The following is a 17,681-nucleotide window of genomic DNA, read 5'->3' as shown; positions in this document are numbered from 1 at the left end:
TTCAGTTATACATATATACATCAATACATATATATTCTTTTTCAGATTCTTTTCCATTATAGGTTATAACAACATATTGAATATAGTTTCCTGTACTATACAGTAATTCCTTGTTGTTTATTTTGTATATAGTAGTATGTATCTGTTAATCCCATACTTTTAATTTATCCCTCCCTGCCACTTTTTCCTTTGGTAATCACAAGTTGTTTTCTATGTTTGTGTGTCTGATTGTTTTGTAAATAAGTTAATTTGTATTATTTTTTAAGATTTCACATGTAAATGATATATGATATTTGTCTTTCTCTAACTTACTTCACCTAGCATGATAATCTCCAGATCCATCTACATTGGTGCAAATGGCAATATTTCATTCCTTTTTATGGCTTAGCAATATTCATATATATATACATATATATATATCACATCTTTTTTATCCATTCATCTATCAATGGACACTTAGGTTGCTTCATGTTTTGGCTATTGTAAACATTGCTGCTGTGAACATTGGGTGCATGTATCTCTTTGAATTAGACTTTCCATCTTTTCCAGATACATGCCCAAGAGTGGAACTGCTGGATAATACAGTAACAGTCTTTTTAAGTTTTTTAAGGAACCTCCATATTGTTTTCCATAGTGGCTGCACCAATTTACATTCCCACCAACAGTGTACGAGGGTTCATTTTCTTCCACACCCTCCCCAGCATTTGTTATTTGTACACTTTTTGATGACAGTTATTCTGACCAGTGTGAGGTGATACCTCATTATGGTATGGATTTGCACTTCTCTAACAATTAATCATGTTAAGCATCTTTTCATGTACCTGCTGGCCATCTATATGTCTTCCTTGGAGAAATGTCTAGTTAGGTCTTTTGCCCATTTTTTGATTGGGTTGTTTGGGTTTTTTTGTTTTCTTTTTTTTTTTTTTTTGATAGAGCTGTAAGAGCTGTTCTGTATATTTTGGAAATTAAGCCCTTGTCAATTGTATCACTTGCAAATACTTTCTCCCAGTCCGTAAATTATCTTTTCCTTTTGTGTATAGTTTCCTTTGCTGTGCAAAAGCTTATAAGTTTGATTAGGTCCCATTTGTTAATTTTTGCTTTTATTTCTATTGCCTTGGGAGACTAACCTAAGAAAACGTTGGTACAATTTATGTCAGAGAATGTTTTGCCTATGTTCTCTCCTAGGAGTTTTATGGTGTCTTGACTTTCAAGACTTAAATATAAGACATTTTGAGTTTATTTTTGTTTATGGTGTGAAGGTGTGTTCTAACTTCATTGATTTACATGTGGCTGTCCAGTTTTCCCAAAACCACTTGAAGAGATTGTCCATTGTATACTGTTGCCTCCTCTGAAGAAGATTAATTGACTCTAGGTGTGTGGCTTTGCTTCGGGGGCTCTCTATTCTGTTCCATTGATCCATATGTCTGTTGTGCCAGTACCACACTGTTTTAATTACTGTAGCTTTATAATATTGCCTAAAGTCGGGGAGAATTATGCCTCCAGCTTTATTCTTTTTCCTCTGGATTTCTTTGGCAATTCTGGGTCTTCTGTGGTTCCACATAAATTTCAGGATTCTTAGTTCTAGCTCTGTGAAAAATGTCATTGGATAGGGATCACATTAAATCTGTAGATTGCTTTGGGTAGTATGGCCATTTTAACAATATTAATTCCTCCAATCCAAAGCACTGAATATCTTTCCATTTCTTTGAATCATCTTCAATTTCCTTTCTCAATATTTTACAGTTCTTAGCATGTAAGTCTTTTATCTCCTAGGTAAGGTTTATTCCTAGGTGGGGTTTTTTCAACATCATTTTAAATGGGATTTTTTTTTTTTTTTTTTTTTTTTTTTTTTGCTTTCTCTTTCTGATGTTTCCCTGTTAGTGTAAAGACATGCAACAAATTTATGTATGTTAATCTTGTATCCTGCTGAATTCATTTATCAATTCTAATAGTTTTTGTGTAGAGTCTTTAGGGTTTTCTATATAGATGATTGTGTCACCTGCATACAATGACAATTTTATCTCTTCCTTTCCAATTTGGATACCTTTTATTTCTTTTTCTTGTCTGGTTGCTGTGGCTAGGAAATCCAACATTATGTAAAATAGAAGTGGTAAGAGTCGGCATCCTTGTCCTGTTCCAGAATTTATCAGGAAGGCTTTCAGCTTTTCACCATTGAGTATTATGCTGGTTGTGAGTTTGTCATAAACAGCTTTTTATTATGTTGAGATATGCTCCCTTTATACCCACTCTGGTGAGAGTTTTATCATGAATGGATGTTGAGTTATCAAATGCTCTTCTGCATCTATTGAGATGATCATGTTGTTCTATCTTTTCTTTTGTCAATGTGGTTTAAAACACTAATTTATTTGCATATGTTGAACTATCCTTGTGACCATGGGATGAATCCAACTTGATCATAGTGTATGATCCTCTTATGTGTTGTTAGATTCAGTTTGCTAATATTTTGTTTAGGATTTTTGCATCTATATTCATCAAAGATATTCACCTGTAACTTCCCTTCTTTTGGTAGTGTTTCTGTCTGGTTTTGATATCAGGGTGATGGTGGCTTCATAGAATGACTGTGGCAGTGTTCCCTCCTCTTCAGTTTTTTGGAAGAGTTTGAGAAGAACAGGTAAAAGTTCTTCTTTGTATGTTTGGTAGAATTCCCCAGTGAAGGCTTCCAGTCCTGGATGTTTGTTTGCAGAGAGTTTATTACATGTTTTATTTCACTTCTAGTGATCAGTCTCTCAAATTATCTATTTTTCTTGACTCAGTTTTGGTAAGCTGTATGTTTCTAGAAACTTGGCCATTTCTTCTAGGCTGTCCATTTTTGTTGGCATATAACTGTTCATAGTATTTTCTTGTGGGTTTTTTTTTTTTTTGTATCTCTGTGGTATCAGTTGTTATTTCTCTTCTTTCATTTCTCAATTCATTTGGGTCCTCTCTCTTTTCTTCTTTGTGAGTCTGGCTAAAGGTTTGTCAATTTTGATTACCCTTTCAAAAGACCAGCTCTTCATTTCATTGATCTATCTATATATTTATTTATATATATATGATTTATATATTATCTATATTATATTGATTTTATTATTAATTCTATTACTTGTATTTTATTACTATTTTATCATTTTTTCATTTTTATTCACTTATTTATATTATCCCTTAATTATATTCTGAAAGTCATTGTATAAGGCTGATGCTCTTAAAAGCTTTATTATTTTTGCTTTTGTTATATTTACTTTTTTTTTATGTAAACTGTATTAGTGTTAAAATGTAGAGAATGTTAATATTCTGAGTAATACCATGGTTGTTTGCTGAAAATAATTTTCACTCTTTTCTTTCTAGGGATTACTTCTGTCTCATTTCCTCACCAATAGAATGCATCTCTGATTTTAAAAGGAAAAGAGTATTGAAAAGATGTGATTCAACAGAAATTAGCTTGATGCCAATTTTCTGGGGAAATCCAGCTACTTCACTGTAGATGGACTGAAGTTAGTGGACATAAAAGCGATATCAATATTGTTCCCCTTATCTTATTGTGCCCATTCCTGGGGCTGCCCCAGTTGGCCAAGGGAAGACAAGCTCACTGGGGAATATACCTGCTGGCAATTATCTGCATGCAAATCTAATAAAGTATATTCTGTTTTCTAATCAACTTTTTTTATGGATTTTTTAAAAAATTTTAAATAGATGGTCAACCATGAGCCAAAATACTGGGAAATAACAGCCACAAAAAAAAAAAGGTTGCTTAATTTATGCTTCAGTTTTGTGCAGCTTTTATTTCACCAATTATTTATGAGTAGTATTAAAGCAAAATCATATGTATATTATTTCTCTGCCAAAATTAAACAGGATCTAATGAAGAAAAGGTAAAACAAGCACTTATTTTATTTTCTGTTCTGTTTTTATATGTGTTTGAAAATTTGTGAAATAATGACATTCTTAAAGAATGTATTTTTTACAGGTTAGGTGAATAGTTCATTATAGAGTACTCTGTGTGTGTATAGTGAACATTTAGGAAAACTTTCCTCTTTAAGAAACATGATATGTCAGTTAACATTTATTTTAGTAAAAAGTGTGTTTTCATAAACAAAAATTTATTTATTAGCCTTTGATATTTTGCTGTGGGCTCTTGGACTAGTGCCAACAGCTATATTCCCCAATAATTTATGAAGAGTCTTCATCCAAAAAGCCATTTGATATGGAAATAACTTGGTCTAAGCTTTAATTTTAATTTGCATTAGTATTTTTCACTATGCCTACTTACAATTAAAGAAAGATGTATTCTTATATTTTCTTCCAATATTTTAGCATGTGTAATCATCCACCAACTGGAAGAGAAAGTTCACATACTAAGTAACCAAATAATGTGCCATTACCTTACATTTGATAAGGTTTTTTCTAGCTATGTCCAACAATTCTTCCTCCTCTTTTGGATTTTTTGTTTGGTTGAGTCTCAAGATGAATTCTTGTGTGACTGAAAATGGTGACCTAAACAAACAAACAAACAAAATCAGTAATTATAGCTATCACTTCCGAATTTTAATTAAACTTCCAGTGGCTAAGTGTATCTATCTTCTAAAAAAGTACTTTACCTTAATGAGAAAGTTTCACACAAAAATCAGTTAAATAATGTATTCATGTATATATATATATGTAATATGTAATATAGATATATCTTCAGGCCTCCTAGATTGATCTTTTCATACTCTTAGATTAAGAAACACAATTCTCATGATATCAATGAACTTTGTAGCCTCTGAAAAAAAAAAGTTTCTGATATAATTGCCAGAAGTCATATTGGTATATGCCTTTTTCATAGGTAAAATCCAGCATAGCTTCATTATGTCTCCTCATATATTTCAGTGTTGGTTCAATTTAAGCTAAAACATTATTCCCTTCATGCAAGTGGAATCAGTCCAACTGTGGCTGAAGTAAAGTAGGCAGGACAGAAAAGATGTATGCAGTAAGGTCAGAGAGGTGACAAGGAGCCAGATTAACTCTGGATGAGATGGGAAGCTACTGCAGGGTTTTGATAAGAGGAGTGGCATAATTCAACTTATATTTTAACAGGATCATTCCAATGCTGTGTTGAGAGTTGGAGTGTGGGGAGGTAGCAAGCAAGGTTTAGTGCACATATAAACTTAGGTGAGAGGTAATTTGGCTTGGATCATAATCATAGCAAAGTAATTAAAGGGAAGAGTTTGGGTAACGGATATATTTTGACATTAGCTCCAAACAGACTGCCCAATGAATCAGAAATAGGCATGAGAGCAAAGAAAAAGGAGTCATGATTGAACTGAGTAACTGAAAGGACAGGATTGCTGTTTACCAAGATGGGGAAGGTTGCTAGAGGAGCAGATTTGAGGTGAGGGTGGAGAATAAGTTCACTATTTGACATGTTATGTTTGAGATGACCATGGCCATCCAAATGGAGATACAGAGTAAGCAGTTAGATATACGAGTCCGAATTTAGGGGAAAGTGTTCCAGCTAGATATATCAATTTTTAAGTCACATATGGTATTTGAAGTCTTGTGAATGGAAAGGATCCCAGGGCAAACTGTAGAGAGAGTAGACAAGTATTCCAAAGAGAAGTGATAAAAATTGAGGCTATATGCAAGAGAATGAGTAAAGTGATTACAATAATGTACCACAGAGTTTACAATGGCATGGGATCAAAAGTGATATCAGAGGAATAGAAAATGGGTAGTAGAATCAATGAGTTGTTTGTGTGATAAAAAACTGTTGAAGTCACGCTATTAAAAGGAGGGATTTGAGAGAATAAAACATTTTTCAACAACTTACTGTATTTATAATTAACTGAATTAGTTGCTCTGTGGGATATAGAAAAAGAAACATGAATAAAAATCAAATTTGCCCCTAAGGGACTCACAGTCCTATTGGGAAGACAGATGTATATAAAAGTAACCACAGTGCCACACGATCACAGGATAAGCAGAGATAAAAGCATGATGCTCTGAAAACTAGAGCCAAATAGATATCCCAGTGCAGAGCAATTAATGAGATGACCAGCTCTTTAACTGCCACCCTAAAGTAGTTATTTATTCAGTCATTCAATCAGTAAGCATTTATTGACTATCTCTATGTATCAGGCGTTAACCTTGGAACTGGGATACAATAGTGAAATCAACAAACAACCTTGCCCTCAAGGAGCATATAGTAAAACAGCAGAAGAGTTAAGGTGTTAGAACTCACAAAGTCTGCTAGAATTGGGCATTTGAAATGAGTAACTTCATTCTTGACTTCGTGTTGTCTTGCTCTTGGAGATATGTGCTTAGATGTATACGATAAAGGTTGGCTGAAAACTCTTTTTCAACAGCCATGTGGGATGACACATCTTTGATCAACATGGAACTACTCTGCATGAAGAGTCCAAAATAGCTTTAATCTTCCCATTTGTACAGAGTGTAATGGGAATAAGGTAGCCCCTTTATCCATTTAAATTGCTCTAAATTTCATTAGAAATTAGATTTTTTTTTCAGTATTAACATCCAGTGCTGTTTATTTAAAAACACACACACACACACATTCAGGGGTGCCTCCCAACACTACTGTCTCCAATTCCACCCATTAGAAATAGCCAAGATTAATGGGTCAGTGTGTATCCTTCATAGCTTTTTCAACGCTCACAAACACAAACCAACCTATGTGCACTGTTTTTAGTAAAGAGAACCACGTATGCAACACTAGCATGCTTTCTTCATTAAATTTATCAGACATCACTCAAGTTCAACTGATCCTAATATGCGATAGTATAGATGTACACAACAAACGCAACAATGTCTTTATCGACTGACACTTCCCATTACTTCCAGTATAATTTTGGCCATGCTAACTGATGCTGTAATTTTTTTTTAAAATCCTTGTACATAGGCCTGATATTCAGCAGGTGCACACTATTCTGATTTATCAATCTCCATACTATACCAATAGTTAAATATTTTGATCACCACCTCTGGTTGTAAATATATCTATATAAAGACATCATGAGAGAATTAAAGGGCAAAACTTCAAAAGGTAGAACATATTTTCAACACGTGTAATTGACTAAGGGCTCATATCCATAATACACCCAGAATATATAGAGAACTCACAAACAATAGAAACAAAGATAAGAGGCTTAAACAGGTAATTGACAAAAGAAGAAATCCATGTGGCCAATAACTATGTGAAACAATAATTAACATCATAAATAAGGAAACTCAAAACCATCTCGTTTAAGCAGATTTCCCTACCACCAACCACAGAAACCCCCCCAAACACACACAGACACACACACACAATATCCAAAGGTTGCAAATACAAACTGAAAATATAGTTTCTAAAATCAGATATTTTATCTCAGCTTTTATATAGGAAATATGAGGAAAATGCATTTGCATCATTTTATTTCTAAAGCAGAGTAAAGCCTCAGGATAAAAATAATATCTAATATAATTTCTATGCTTAGAATACATTTTATATTTTATTATCTTTCAATATGATTGGGGCCTGTAATGAATCATTAAAAAATAGGGAAAGCTAATGCTTTCCAGCTTCCTGTATAGAGATTGAGTACCTTAATTGGTCTCCCACAGCTCATGTCAATAAATATTTAATAGGAAATAAATATAGTTATTTTAACTATTTCTTGCCCATCACAAATAGAGGTTGTTATAAAAATTAATGCTTATTTAATGATAAACACAACCCAGGATAAGAAGCAAAAGGAAACTTGAAAAATACAGGCACTTGAAAGGAAAATAGATCTTAGCTTCATACATCCCAATTTCTTCAAAATATCAAAGGATTTCACAAAGATAAATGTAAATCAACTGTAAGTGTGCAGGTGTAGTCCTGTGGAAAGGTAATGAATTAAGGTAATCATGCCAATTTTCATAAAAAGGAAATATACTAAAGTCTTCTGACTACATGGATATCAATCCAAATGACTTGGTTACCTGTGAATTCAGAACCTTTTTTTTAGCTAACAATTCATTTAAGTAAACATTTAATGAAAGCCTGCCACATACAAGATATTTTGCTAAATATAATGAGGTCTAAGAGAGGAATCAGGCCTGGCCTCAGGAAATTCACATTCTAGGAGGGAAGTGAGACAAACCGCAAATGATGTAATATAAAGGAGACACACTGAAGGGGGAGAAAAAAAAAGGGAAATAAAATCCTGCAGGGAGTCCAGAAGTATAGATCATGATTCCAACACTTCCTGGTGCTATAGTCTTTGCTTAATCATTTAATCTGTGTGAGCCATAATTTTCCATCTGTGGGAATGAGGACAAAATTTGTACAATTTTAAAAAACAATGAACTGGGACACATTGTCTAGTTCCTTACATAGATTCAGCACTGGATAACCATTAGTTATAAGAATTACTGTTTTTGGTTAAAGATTCAAAAAAAAGCTTTGCAGAAATGGCACTTGAGCTGTACCTTGATGTGCAGACAGGAACTAGAATGTGACAGAATGGCAGTTGTCCTTTCAAAATCTTTTCTCTGTTTCTTCTTGGTCTCACAATCACCCAGCTAGAGCCTATATTTCCCAGTCCTTCTGGCATGTTCTGAGCAGATACAATATATGCAAATTTCAGGTCACCTCTAACTTAAACACAGGCCACTTTCCCTAGAATAAAACCTTTTTTTTTCCTTCTAATTGACTGGAACACAAAAATGGTTCTGAATTGGTTTTGATTAGGCCGATCAGTACAACTATAAGATGAGGGTCCTGAGTTTCTCACTGACCCCAAAAGCAGAGCTATCCTGTCAGCCTAGACCCACTGGATTCATATGTCAGATAAATATAATTCTATCTTACTTAAGCCTCTGAAATTAGAGACATCCTTTTACGGTGCTTCAAATCTACCGTAACACAAGTAGAAACAAAGAGGAAAAGAAAAAAGAACAGTTTTAACCTAGCATAGAGAGACGGAATGCTTAAAATCAAGATAGCACTGAATGGTAGTCTGTGGTAGACTTAAAGCTACCTACATTAATATCTATTCTCCTTTTCTTACTAGAAGATTCTTCTTTGCAGTTAGGTATGAACATATGTCTAAGGTTTCAGCCAGTAAAACCTAAGTAAAATTCAGATAGTTCTGGGAAGTCTCCTGTAAAAGTGTACAAACCCTTCTTCTGTCCTTCCTCTATTTGCTGCATAAAGCACAACTGTGATGGCTGGAGTTTCAGCAGCTATGATATGACATGAAGTGCCCTTAAGAGTGAGTCATGTGCCACAGACCAGATAGTTAAAAGGAATCTAAATCCTGAATCACCATACCAGCTCTGGACTGACAATATTCAGAGAAATAAACTTCTGTTTTTAAGTATCATTGCTATTTTAGATTCCTAGTTGCAGTGGGTACCAATTCTTTATTATACATAGACTTTTGAGTTTTATTTGATAAATAAGAGAATTATTCAGCAGAAGAATGATGAGATTACAGCTATGCTTTAGGATGGCTAAACTGAAAGCCTGATGTTGAGTGATGTGGAGTGAGGAGTGACTACTGGTAAACAGTTGGACAATTTTTTTTTAATATAAATTTGTTTATTGGCTGTGTTTGGTCTTTGCTGCTGCACATGGGCTTTCTCTAGTTGCGGTGAGCGGGGGCTACTCTTCATTGTGGTGCATGGGCTTCTCAGTGCACGGGCTTCTCTTGTGGAGCACAGGCTCTAGGCATGCAGGCTTCAGTAGTTGTGGCACACAGGCTCAATAGTTGTGGCTTGCGGGCTCCAGAGCACAGGCTCAATAGTTGTGACGCATGGGCTTAGTTGCTCCATGGCATGTGGTATCCTCCTGGAGCAGGGATGGAACCCGTGTCCCCTGCAATGGCAGGCAGATTCTTAACCACTGCACCACCAGGGAAGCCCAACAGTTGGACAATTATTTCAACAATTTAGGTAAGTAATAAAGGTCTGAACTGCAGTTTGGGCAATAATAATGAGGAAAAGTAAATGAATGTGAGACTCTAGTTGGAAGCTAAATCAATAGGGCTCGATGACTAAGAGGATATGATAAAATAAATTGTGAGGGTGGACACAGATATTCTTATGGTTTTGAGCCAACACGATTAGCAGTAGAGAGTTGGCATTAAGACAATTAAATGCAAAAATCTGGACAGATGATCTGTGCCATTCTGGATGTACTGACTATGATTTACCTGCGAGACAACCAAGTGGAGAGGTCTATAATTCAAGTGAACTTGTGAGGAGGGCATTAAAAAGTGGCTAAGATTGGGAAATAAAGACTTAAGATTCACCTACACACTAAAAGCCATGAAATTTCAAGAGAAACAGTACTGAGAAAAAAGAATCAAGGGAGATCTTTGGACAAATCCCACAGGTATGAGGCAAGAGGGAAAGAATGGTAAATGTGATAGGAAATTCAGGGAAACTAAAATGGAATTCAAATATGTGTACAATTTGGGGTGTAAACTCTTTCTCTGAGAATTGTTCATTACTCATAGCCCCTGTTGAGCTGGTGGGTCTAACTTCTATATTAGCACCATATGACTCCATCCCCCCTACCCCAGCCGTAGCTCATAGGGTCACGATAGACACCTGACTCACTCTAAACCAATCCAGTCCTCTCTCCAGCGGTTTTAAGTAATTAGCCAATATTTTAATTAGTTGATGTTAGAGCTGAAAGTTTATATAGAGCGAAGAGGTGGCTTTTGTTGAAATGTTGTTCAAGACAACAAAATATGCCAACGCACAGGCGCCGTGGCGACTCCGCCGTGCGCCGCGGGAGCCGGCGGACGGCAGCCACGGCGGCCTTGCGACGCGCGGGGAGGGCCCTGCCTCCTCTCTGCCGCGCCTTCTCGGGCGGCGGCCGTCAGCTCGCCCCCGAGCGCGGCGCCCAGCGCAGGGATGCGGCGCCGAGCCAGGTCTCAGGCGTCTGCCCTCCAAGAAAATCTTGCCATGATTGGATAGGACCCCCAGATAAATATTCAAACCTTCGACCTGTTCACTTTTACATCCCTGAAAATGAATCACCTTTAGAACAAAGGTTAAGAGAATTAAGACAAGAAACACACGAATGGAACCAGCAGTTCTGGGCAAACCAGAATTTGACTTTTCATAAGGAAAAAGAAGAGTTCATTCACTCAAGACTAAACGCCAAAGGCCTGGGACTGAGAGCTGAATCAGGTCAAAAAGCAACATTGAATGCAGAAGAAATGGCTGACTTTTGCAAGGAATTTTTAAGTAAAAATTTTCAGAAGCACATGTATTATAACAGGGACTGGTACAAGCATAATTTTGCCATCACCTTCTTCATGGGAAAAGTGGCCCTGGAGAGGATTTGGAACAAGCTTAGACTGAAACACAAGAAGACCAGAAATTAGTAGCCCACTCTGACGCATCCAGCCCGCGTCCGAGTTTCCACAAGAAGCAGCTGCTTATAGGAGCTCTTTTTTCAAGGGCTCTAATACCTGTGAGTGCAGGGCAGGCTGGGAGAACGTGGGTCCTGCTGTGCTGAGGCCCACCTGGCTCCGTCCTGACTGGATTCCAAGCTGACTCTTGGTCACGAAAGTGATATTATATAAAACCCAAGGACTTCCTAGGTGGCGCAGTGGTAAAGAATCTGCCTGCCAATGCAGGGGGACACAGGTTCGAGCCCTGCCCTGGGAAAATTCCACATGCCACGGAGCAACTAAGCCTGAGCAACACAACTATTGAGCCTGTGCTCTAGAGCCCGTGAGCCACAACTGTTGAGCCCATGTGCCGCAACTATTGAAGCCCATGTGCCTAGAGCCCGTGCTCCAAAACAAGAGAAGCCACTACAATGAGGAGCCTGTGCACCACAATGAAGAGTAGCCCCTGCTCGCAGCAACTGGAGAAAGCCCGTGTGCAGCAACAAAGACCCAACGCAGCCAATGAATAAATAAATAAATTTATAAATAAAAAAAAAATATGCCAACGCACAGAGCTACTTGTTCATCATCATAGCTTTGATCCAGTTTGTTAGGTGATTTACTGATGTACAGCCAGAGTTTATTGTCTAGTATAGATACAGACTATACCTGTTGACCATTTTATCTCCAGTGTCTCTTAGAGACACTGATTGAATAAGTGAGGCCTGGCTATACCTTCCACTCTCAGGTTCCACAAGACAGCCCTACATCCTTCCATTACATTTTTTTTTTTTTTGCTTGAGTCAACCTGAATGTGTGCCTGTTCCATGCAAACAAACAATCCTAGACTGAAATACCAAAGAAGAGGTTGAAGATGAGGACCATGATCAAAAAAGTACATCTTACCGAGATATCAAGACTAAGGACCATGAAAATATCACAGAGTTAATGTTTAGGAAGTCAGTGGAGATAATTAAGAGAGCATAATTTTACTAAATAAAAAAAGAATCCAGATTTCATAGTACTAATAAATACATCAATTAAAAAATTAATCTGGCTATACTTTTGGTAAGTTTGGTATTATGGGAAGGTGAAAAAAATGGAACTGAAACAGATAAAAACTTTCAGTAACAATTAACCTGGCTAGTACTTCCTAAAAACCAGAGTTATCAGCACAATTAAAGAATGGTCTGGCCCTTTTGGGTATATATATGATACAACTGAATGTATAAGGCAGGAACAGATTTATTAATCTGAAAGACATAAGTAAAGAGTCAGTGGGAATTCCCTGGAAGTCTAGTGGTTAGGGATCCACACCTCCACTGCAGGGGGCACAGGTTTGATCCCTGGTTGGGGAACTAAGATCACACATGTCACTCAGCGTAGCCAAAAAAAAACAAAAAAAGAGTTGGTTATACGGGTACATATATAAATTTACTCTATAAATACTTACCCTAAATTTATCAACCGTGGTGCACTGATCTTGGGTATGGGCTTTTGAAGTCAGACATTAAAAATGCATTTGGTCATTCCTGACACCTGTGTAACTGATTACAGCATCTTCACACTGTAGATATCCAACAGGCTTTACGGTATGAGGACAGAAATATAGGCCTCAGATTCATTTCTAAAAATATCTGTGGTTTGATATATTCTTTTATTAAGTCCTTGTTTTTCTTTAGATCTTAAACTTTGACTCAATCTTAGAAATGGAATACTGTCTTAAGCCTTGAAAATGCAAACCCTCCTCCTTAATAGTTACTAAAAAAAAAAAACCTCTAAACAGATAAGGGGCAAGGGGCTGTTAATACACACTGAATTTTGAACAGAAAACCATTTGGAAGAAACTGAAAGCTAAAAAATATTTACAAGAATAAAAACGTAGTCCCTTTTCTAAATGAATGCTCTTCTATTTGTAACCATTCTATTCTGCATTTAACAGTCAATGGTCCTTTCAAGTTTGTCTATAAGAAACATCTAGACTTCCAAAGTTTAATGTCATTTCTTTTTAAATGTAATTATTAACACCAAAAAGGATTGATTGGCTGGCATGGGTAACTGTACTCAAGTTGACATATTTAACTACTAAAGATAAATAAACTCTGCCTGCATTCTTTTGCTTAGAGAAGAATTTCAAACTTTGTCTTTTCTCCCATTAGCCAAAGAAAAGTAAAAATCAATGACTCTGACAGATTTATCTTAAACCATGCATATGAATTTCCTTTTGAAAATGGGTTCATCTTCCTCTGATGCCACAATGAATGGTTTGATGAAATCAAGGGCACTCCTTCTTGGGGAAGATCTCACCAAAACTGTAAGGGTAGCATATCTCCAAGAAGGAAATGGAGTGGAACCTGGCAACACTTGTTCTCCTTCTGTAACTTGGGTGTCTGCCAGAGAACCCTAAGAATCATTTAGCTCAGGTGGAGATAGAGATGTTAGGGAGTGGGGTCAGTGGAGAAATATTAACAACAACAGTCATTTCAGTACTATTCATGAGCAAGGGAATGATCATCCCTTCACTATGTTCTGGAAGAATCCCCCAGGATGTTGGCCATTATAGCCAACCCTTCCCTACTCAGCCAACTGGATCAAGGCTTAGAAACAAATTAATTCTTGCTCAGTTGCACAGTAAATGAGCCATCTGGCAATAGAATAAAGCTGACGTGATAACCAAAGCTATGGAGCACTGCTTGGAGGCTTTGTTCTAGAAAATTCACCTCAAAAAACACCCAGTCCATTCTCTGCATCTGCAAGCTGGGACGAAGTGAGAGAGTAGCATAGACATATATACACTACCAACTGTAAAATAGATAGCTAGCGGGAAGTTGCTGTATAACAAAGGGAGATCAACTCGATGATGGGTGATGCCTTAGAGAGCCAGGACAGGGAGGGTGGGAGGGAGTCACGGGAGGGAGGGGATATGGGGATATATGTATAAATACAGCTGATTCACTTTGGTGTACCTCAAAAGCTGGTACAAGAGTGTAAACCAATTATATTCCAATAAAGAGCTTAAAAAAAAAAACAAAAACCTGGAAACACTTATTTCAAGGGTGAGGAAACCAGTTTAACTGCTATAAGAGGGCAAAATTATGATAAACTAATCAAGATAGGCCCTCATTTCTCTTTCATGCAGCAGACCAAGATAAGCAATCCAGGCTTGATATGGCAGCTCCAGGGTTTTGGCATCTGACTTTTTATAACTGGTTACTCTGCTATTCTCAACATACAGCTTTCATTTCATGGCCTAACATGTCTGCTCCAGCTGCTGCGATCACATCCTCATTCCACCTAAAAGGAAGAAACACGGAGAGAAACAGGAAAACATACTACTCCTTTTAAAAGGCCACAACATGCCAGCAGTACATAGCACTTCTGCTAATATATCATTGGCCTGGATTACACCCACACCCACAGCTAGAAGCAGCGGAAGCTGAGAACTGTATTCTTTAATGGTTGCTCGTGTCTCCAAGTACAAGTTCTATTAATACAAAAGAAGGAGAAAATGGGTATGGGAGGAGAGACAATTAGCAGTCTTTGCATTGGTGATCATAGTTTATCACAAATAGACTGAAATATTAGCACAAATTGTCACCCATGGAGTATTGACTGGTAGTTCCTCAGATCAACATCATTGGTGCTCTATGGAACTAACTTTCAATGATAACCTTTTGGAGGCAAATGCCAGGCCATGGAGGAAAGACTCATATTTCATTAGTCCATCATTTTCTGTGATCTTGACAACATCAGCTTTCTATGAGGATAAAGGGGGCAATGGACAATGTTTGGGATATGACATGCTTCCTTCCATGGCTAACGAAAAGGTTAGTGTTTTGGTGAATATGTTGGGGGTGCAGCATGTTGGGAAACAGATGCATGTTGAAAACATCCCAGATCTAAAGAGTTTTTAGAACATAAAAGGATAATTGTAGGAAAACATGTTTCCCAGGACAATGGAAGACTAAAGACTGAATAACTATTATAGGACACCTGGGCAATGACTCTACTTTTTCCTCTAGATTAAGCTATGAATAACTGACACTGAGTTGAGTTTAGGGGTAAGAAAAATCCAATGTCTGAAAACATTCCCCCAAATGAAGGTCTTCATGATTAGTGGCTGTACTGGACATAAACACTGCACTCAGTCTCAGATTCACTTGATGTTTGCATGACCTTCATGTCCCAAACACTGAGCTGCCCCTCCCCTTCCACATTTGGAGTAGACAAGGGCTAGGTGACACAACCTGAAAATAGGAATAAGTCAGCACCTTTGGGGTGAATCTTGACCAAGAAAAATGCTAGACAGGAGGGAGAAAAGGAGATGAATACCCCTCCTTGAGTCTCCATTTTACGGTCTATTTTGAGATGTGTTTTTTTCTTCAAATCTGTCTTGATAAATCCCAAATGTCAAGTATAGACAAGGTTCTGCTGTGTGTCTTTAAGGCAAGTTCTGATTTAGTTATCAGGGTGGTAATACATCAAGACTTCTTGCCTCATTTTCTGTTTTTTTTTTTCTTTCAAGTTCACTGAATTGAACTTGTATACCCCAAATCAAGTATTAAAATCTTAATCCTCTTCTCGTATCCTGCCATTTAGAGATTTGAGCCAAGACAGTAGTCTACACCCAAGTATAAGGGGACTGTGGTTTCTAAGATCTGGCAGGATCCTACATACTTTACACAGATAATCTCCTAAGCAGCTGCTGATCTCTCATTTGGGTCAATACATCCTAAAAGAAATTATACTGCAGTATATACTGAATGTGTTCATGCTCTTTGTGGCCTCCCAGCTCCTAAATCACCATATTTTTAGCTAAATCATTTGTAGCCAACACAAATGCTACAAGTATAGATATCCTAGGTTAAAATTAACAGACCTAATTACAAGGTCTTAACAATTAGAATTTCACTTAAAGGATTACAGTAATTCAGATAAATGAAAAAGGCTACAGATTAAATAAACAAATTATCAAAATATAAATATGGGTGTAAAAGAAAAGTTTCTTCCTGCTTCTGACAGCACAAATTTAGAGCCTACACTATAGAGCTATATTGTATTATAAATGTATACATATCAAAATCAATACTATTATATACATATATACTATAAATAAATATTTTTTAATATTTAGAGCACATATTTGTAGAGCACATTTTACTAAATATAAAAGTGTCAAAAACATAAATAAGGAAAATTTTCATGCTTATTAACATTTCAGGAAGCTTTGAAGACTAGCCTCCCAGATTAAAAAACAATAACAAAATAACTCAAGCAGCTTCTGTGAGAAAGATGTAAAACAATGTAATAACTTGACTAAATCTCCCTAATGTAAGACTTATAGTCTTTTAAATTTTTTCCAGTCAGCTAAAATAAATGTATATAGTCGATATAAGTCTTCAAAATCTTTTGGTCTTTTCCATCTCTAAGATGAAGGAGAAAAAGAAGACTATAGGTGGTAAAACATTCTTAATTATTAAAGAAAGCAATAACAAAGTATTAATAGTATGCTCTGAACCAGTAATCCATTGCAAGATTGTGTGATTCTCTCTTTAGTCCAGAAACTCGTAGATTTCAGTGCCTCAGCTGAAGGATTTACATGGAGCCCTCCATGTGTCCCTAACAGAACCCACAGTAATCCTGCAAAGCTTGTTTCTAAGGAAGAATAAGTGAAGTGAATACAGTATGAGGTCTATGACAATTCCCGCAACACATAAAAAAAACAAGTGTAATGTCCCTTCGTGCAAGATATCAATAGGTCTCGACCTCATCTCAAACAGCTGATGGCAGGGCCAGAATCTGGTTTACCTTGATACAGAGGGCCACTGATACAAGACACAGTGTGTTTTCTAAATGACCGCACAGTAAGAAGAAGAAAAAAAAATCAGGATTTTCAAGGTGTGGAAAAGTTATAGGAGACTCCCTCCACATTGACTAAATATCCAAGGTAAAAGCAATCAATACTAATCCAATCCCTTCTCTCAACCTCAGGAAGCTGTAGAGAAGGCCACCTTCCTGTTCAGCAGAGAAGGAAAGAGAAAAAAAAAATACACATATATATATATCTGAGAAGATCAGTCTCAATATAGATTCACACCCCATTCACTGGACTAATCAACACAAATTATAAAACTATCATATTTATTTCCACAATATGCTCAAAAGCATGTGCAGGCAACCAGAAACTATAAGTCTATGTAGATGATTTGACAAAAAATAAATGAATTGCTAGAAATGTAAGATATAGTTTTTAAAATTCAATGGATAAATTGGTAACAAGAGAATTAGTCATGTGGAAAACAGAGCATA

At 36.6% G+C, this 17,681-nt stretch overlaps 1 protein-coding gene and 1 pseudogene across 1 annotated transcript in view; one reads left to right on the top strand and one right to left on the bottom strand.

The window, feature by feature from the left end:
- The window catches only part of TMEM232 (transmembrane protein 232), a 229,781-nt gene extending 221,205 nt beyond the window's left edge, over nucleotides 1-8,576 (bottom strand). Inside the window, exons 1-2 of the mRNA XM_057720062.1 lie at nucleotides 8,452-8,576; nucleotides 4,380-4,491 (exon numbers count right to left, since the gene is read on the bottom strand). Coding sequence (XP_057576045.1) covers nucleotides 4,380-4,491; nucleotides 8,452-8,576 — 237 coding nt within the window. The remainder of the gene's footprint in view (nucleotides 1-4,379; nucleotides 4,492-8,451) is intronic.
- Nucleotides 8,577-8,948: 372 nt separating this feature from the next.
- On the top strand, nucleotides 8,949-11,363 carry LOC130844057 (cytochrome c oxidase assembly factor 8-like; annotated as a pseudogene).
- Nucleotides 11,364-17,681: the final 6,318 nt, after the last annotated feature.

This window comes from Hippopotamus amphibius, chromosome 1 (assembly GCF_030028045.1).
Source record: "Hippopotamus amphibius kiboko isolate mHipAmp2 chromosome 1, mHipAmp2.hap2, whole genome shotgun sequence".
NCBI classification, from domain to species: domain Eukaryota; kingdom Metazoa; phylum Chordata; class Mammalia; order Artiodactyla; family Hippopotamidae; genus Hippopotamus; species Hippopotamus amphibius.
Note: the sequence above shows the minus strand (reverse complement) of the source record. Positions and strands in the feature narration are given on the sequence as shown.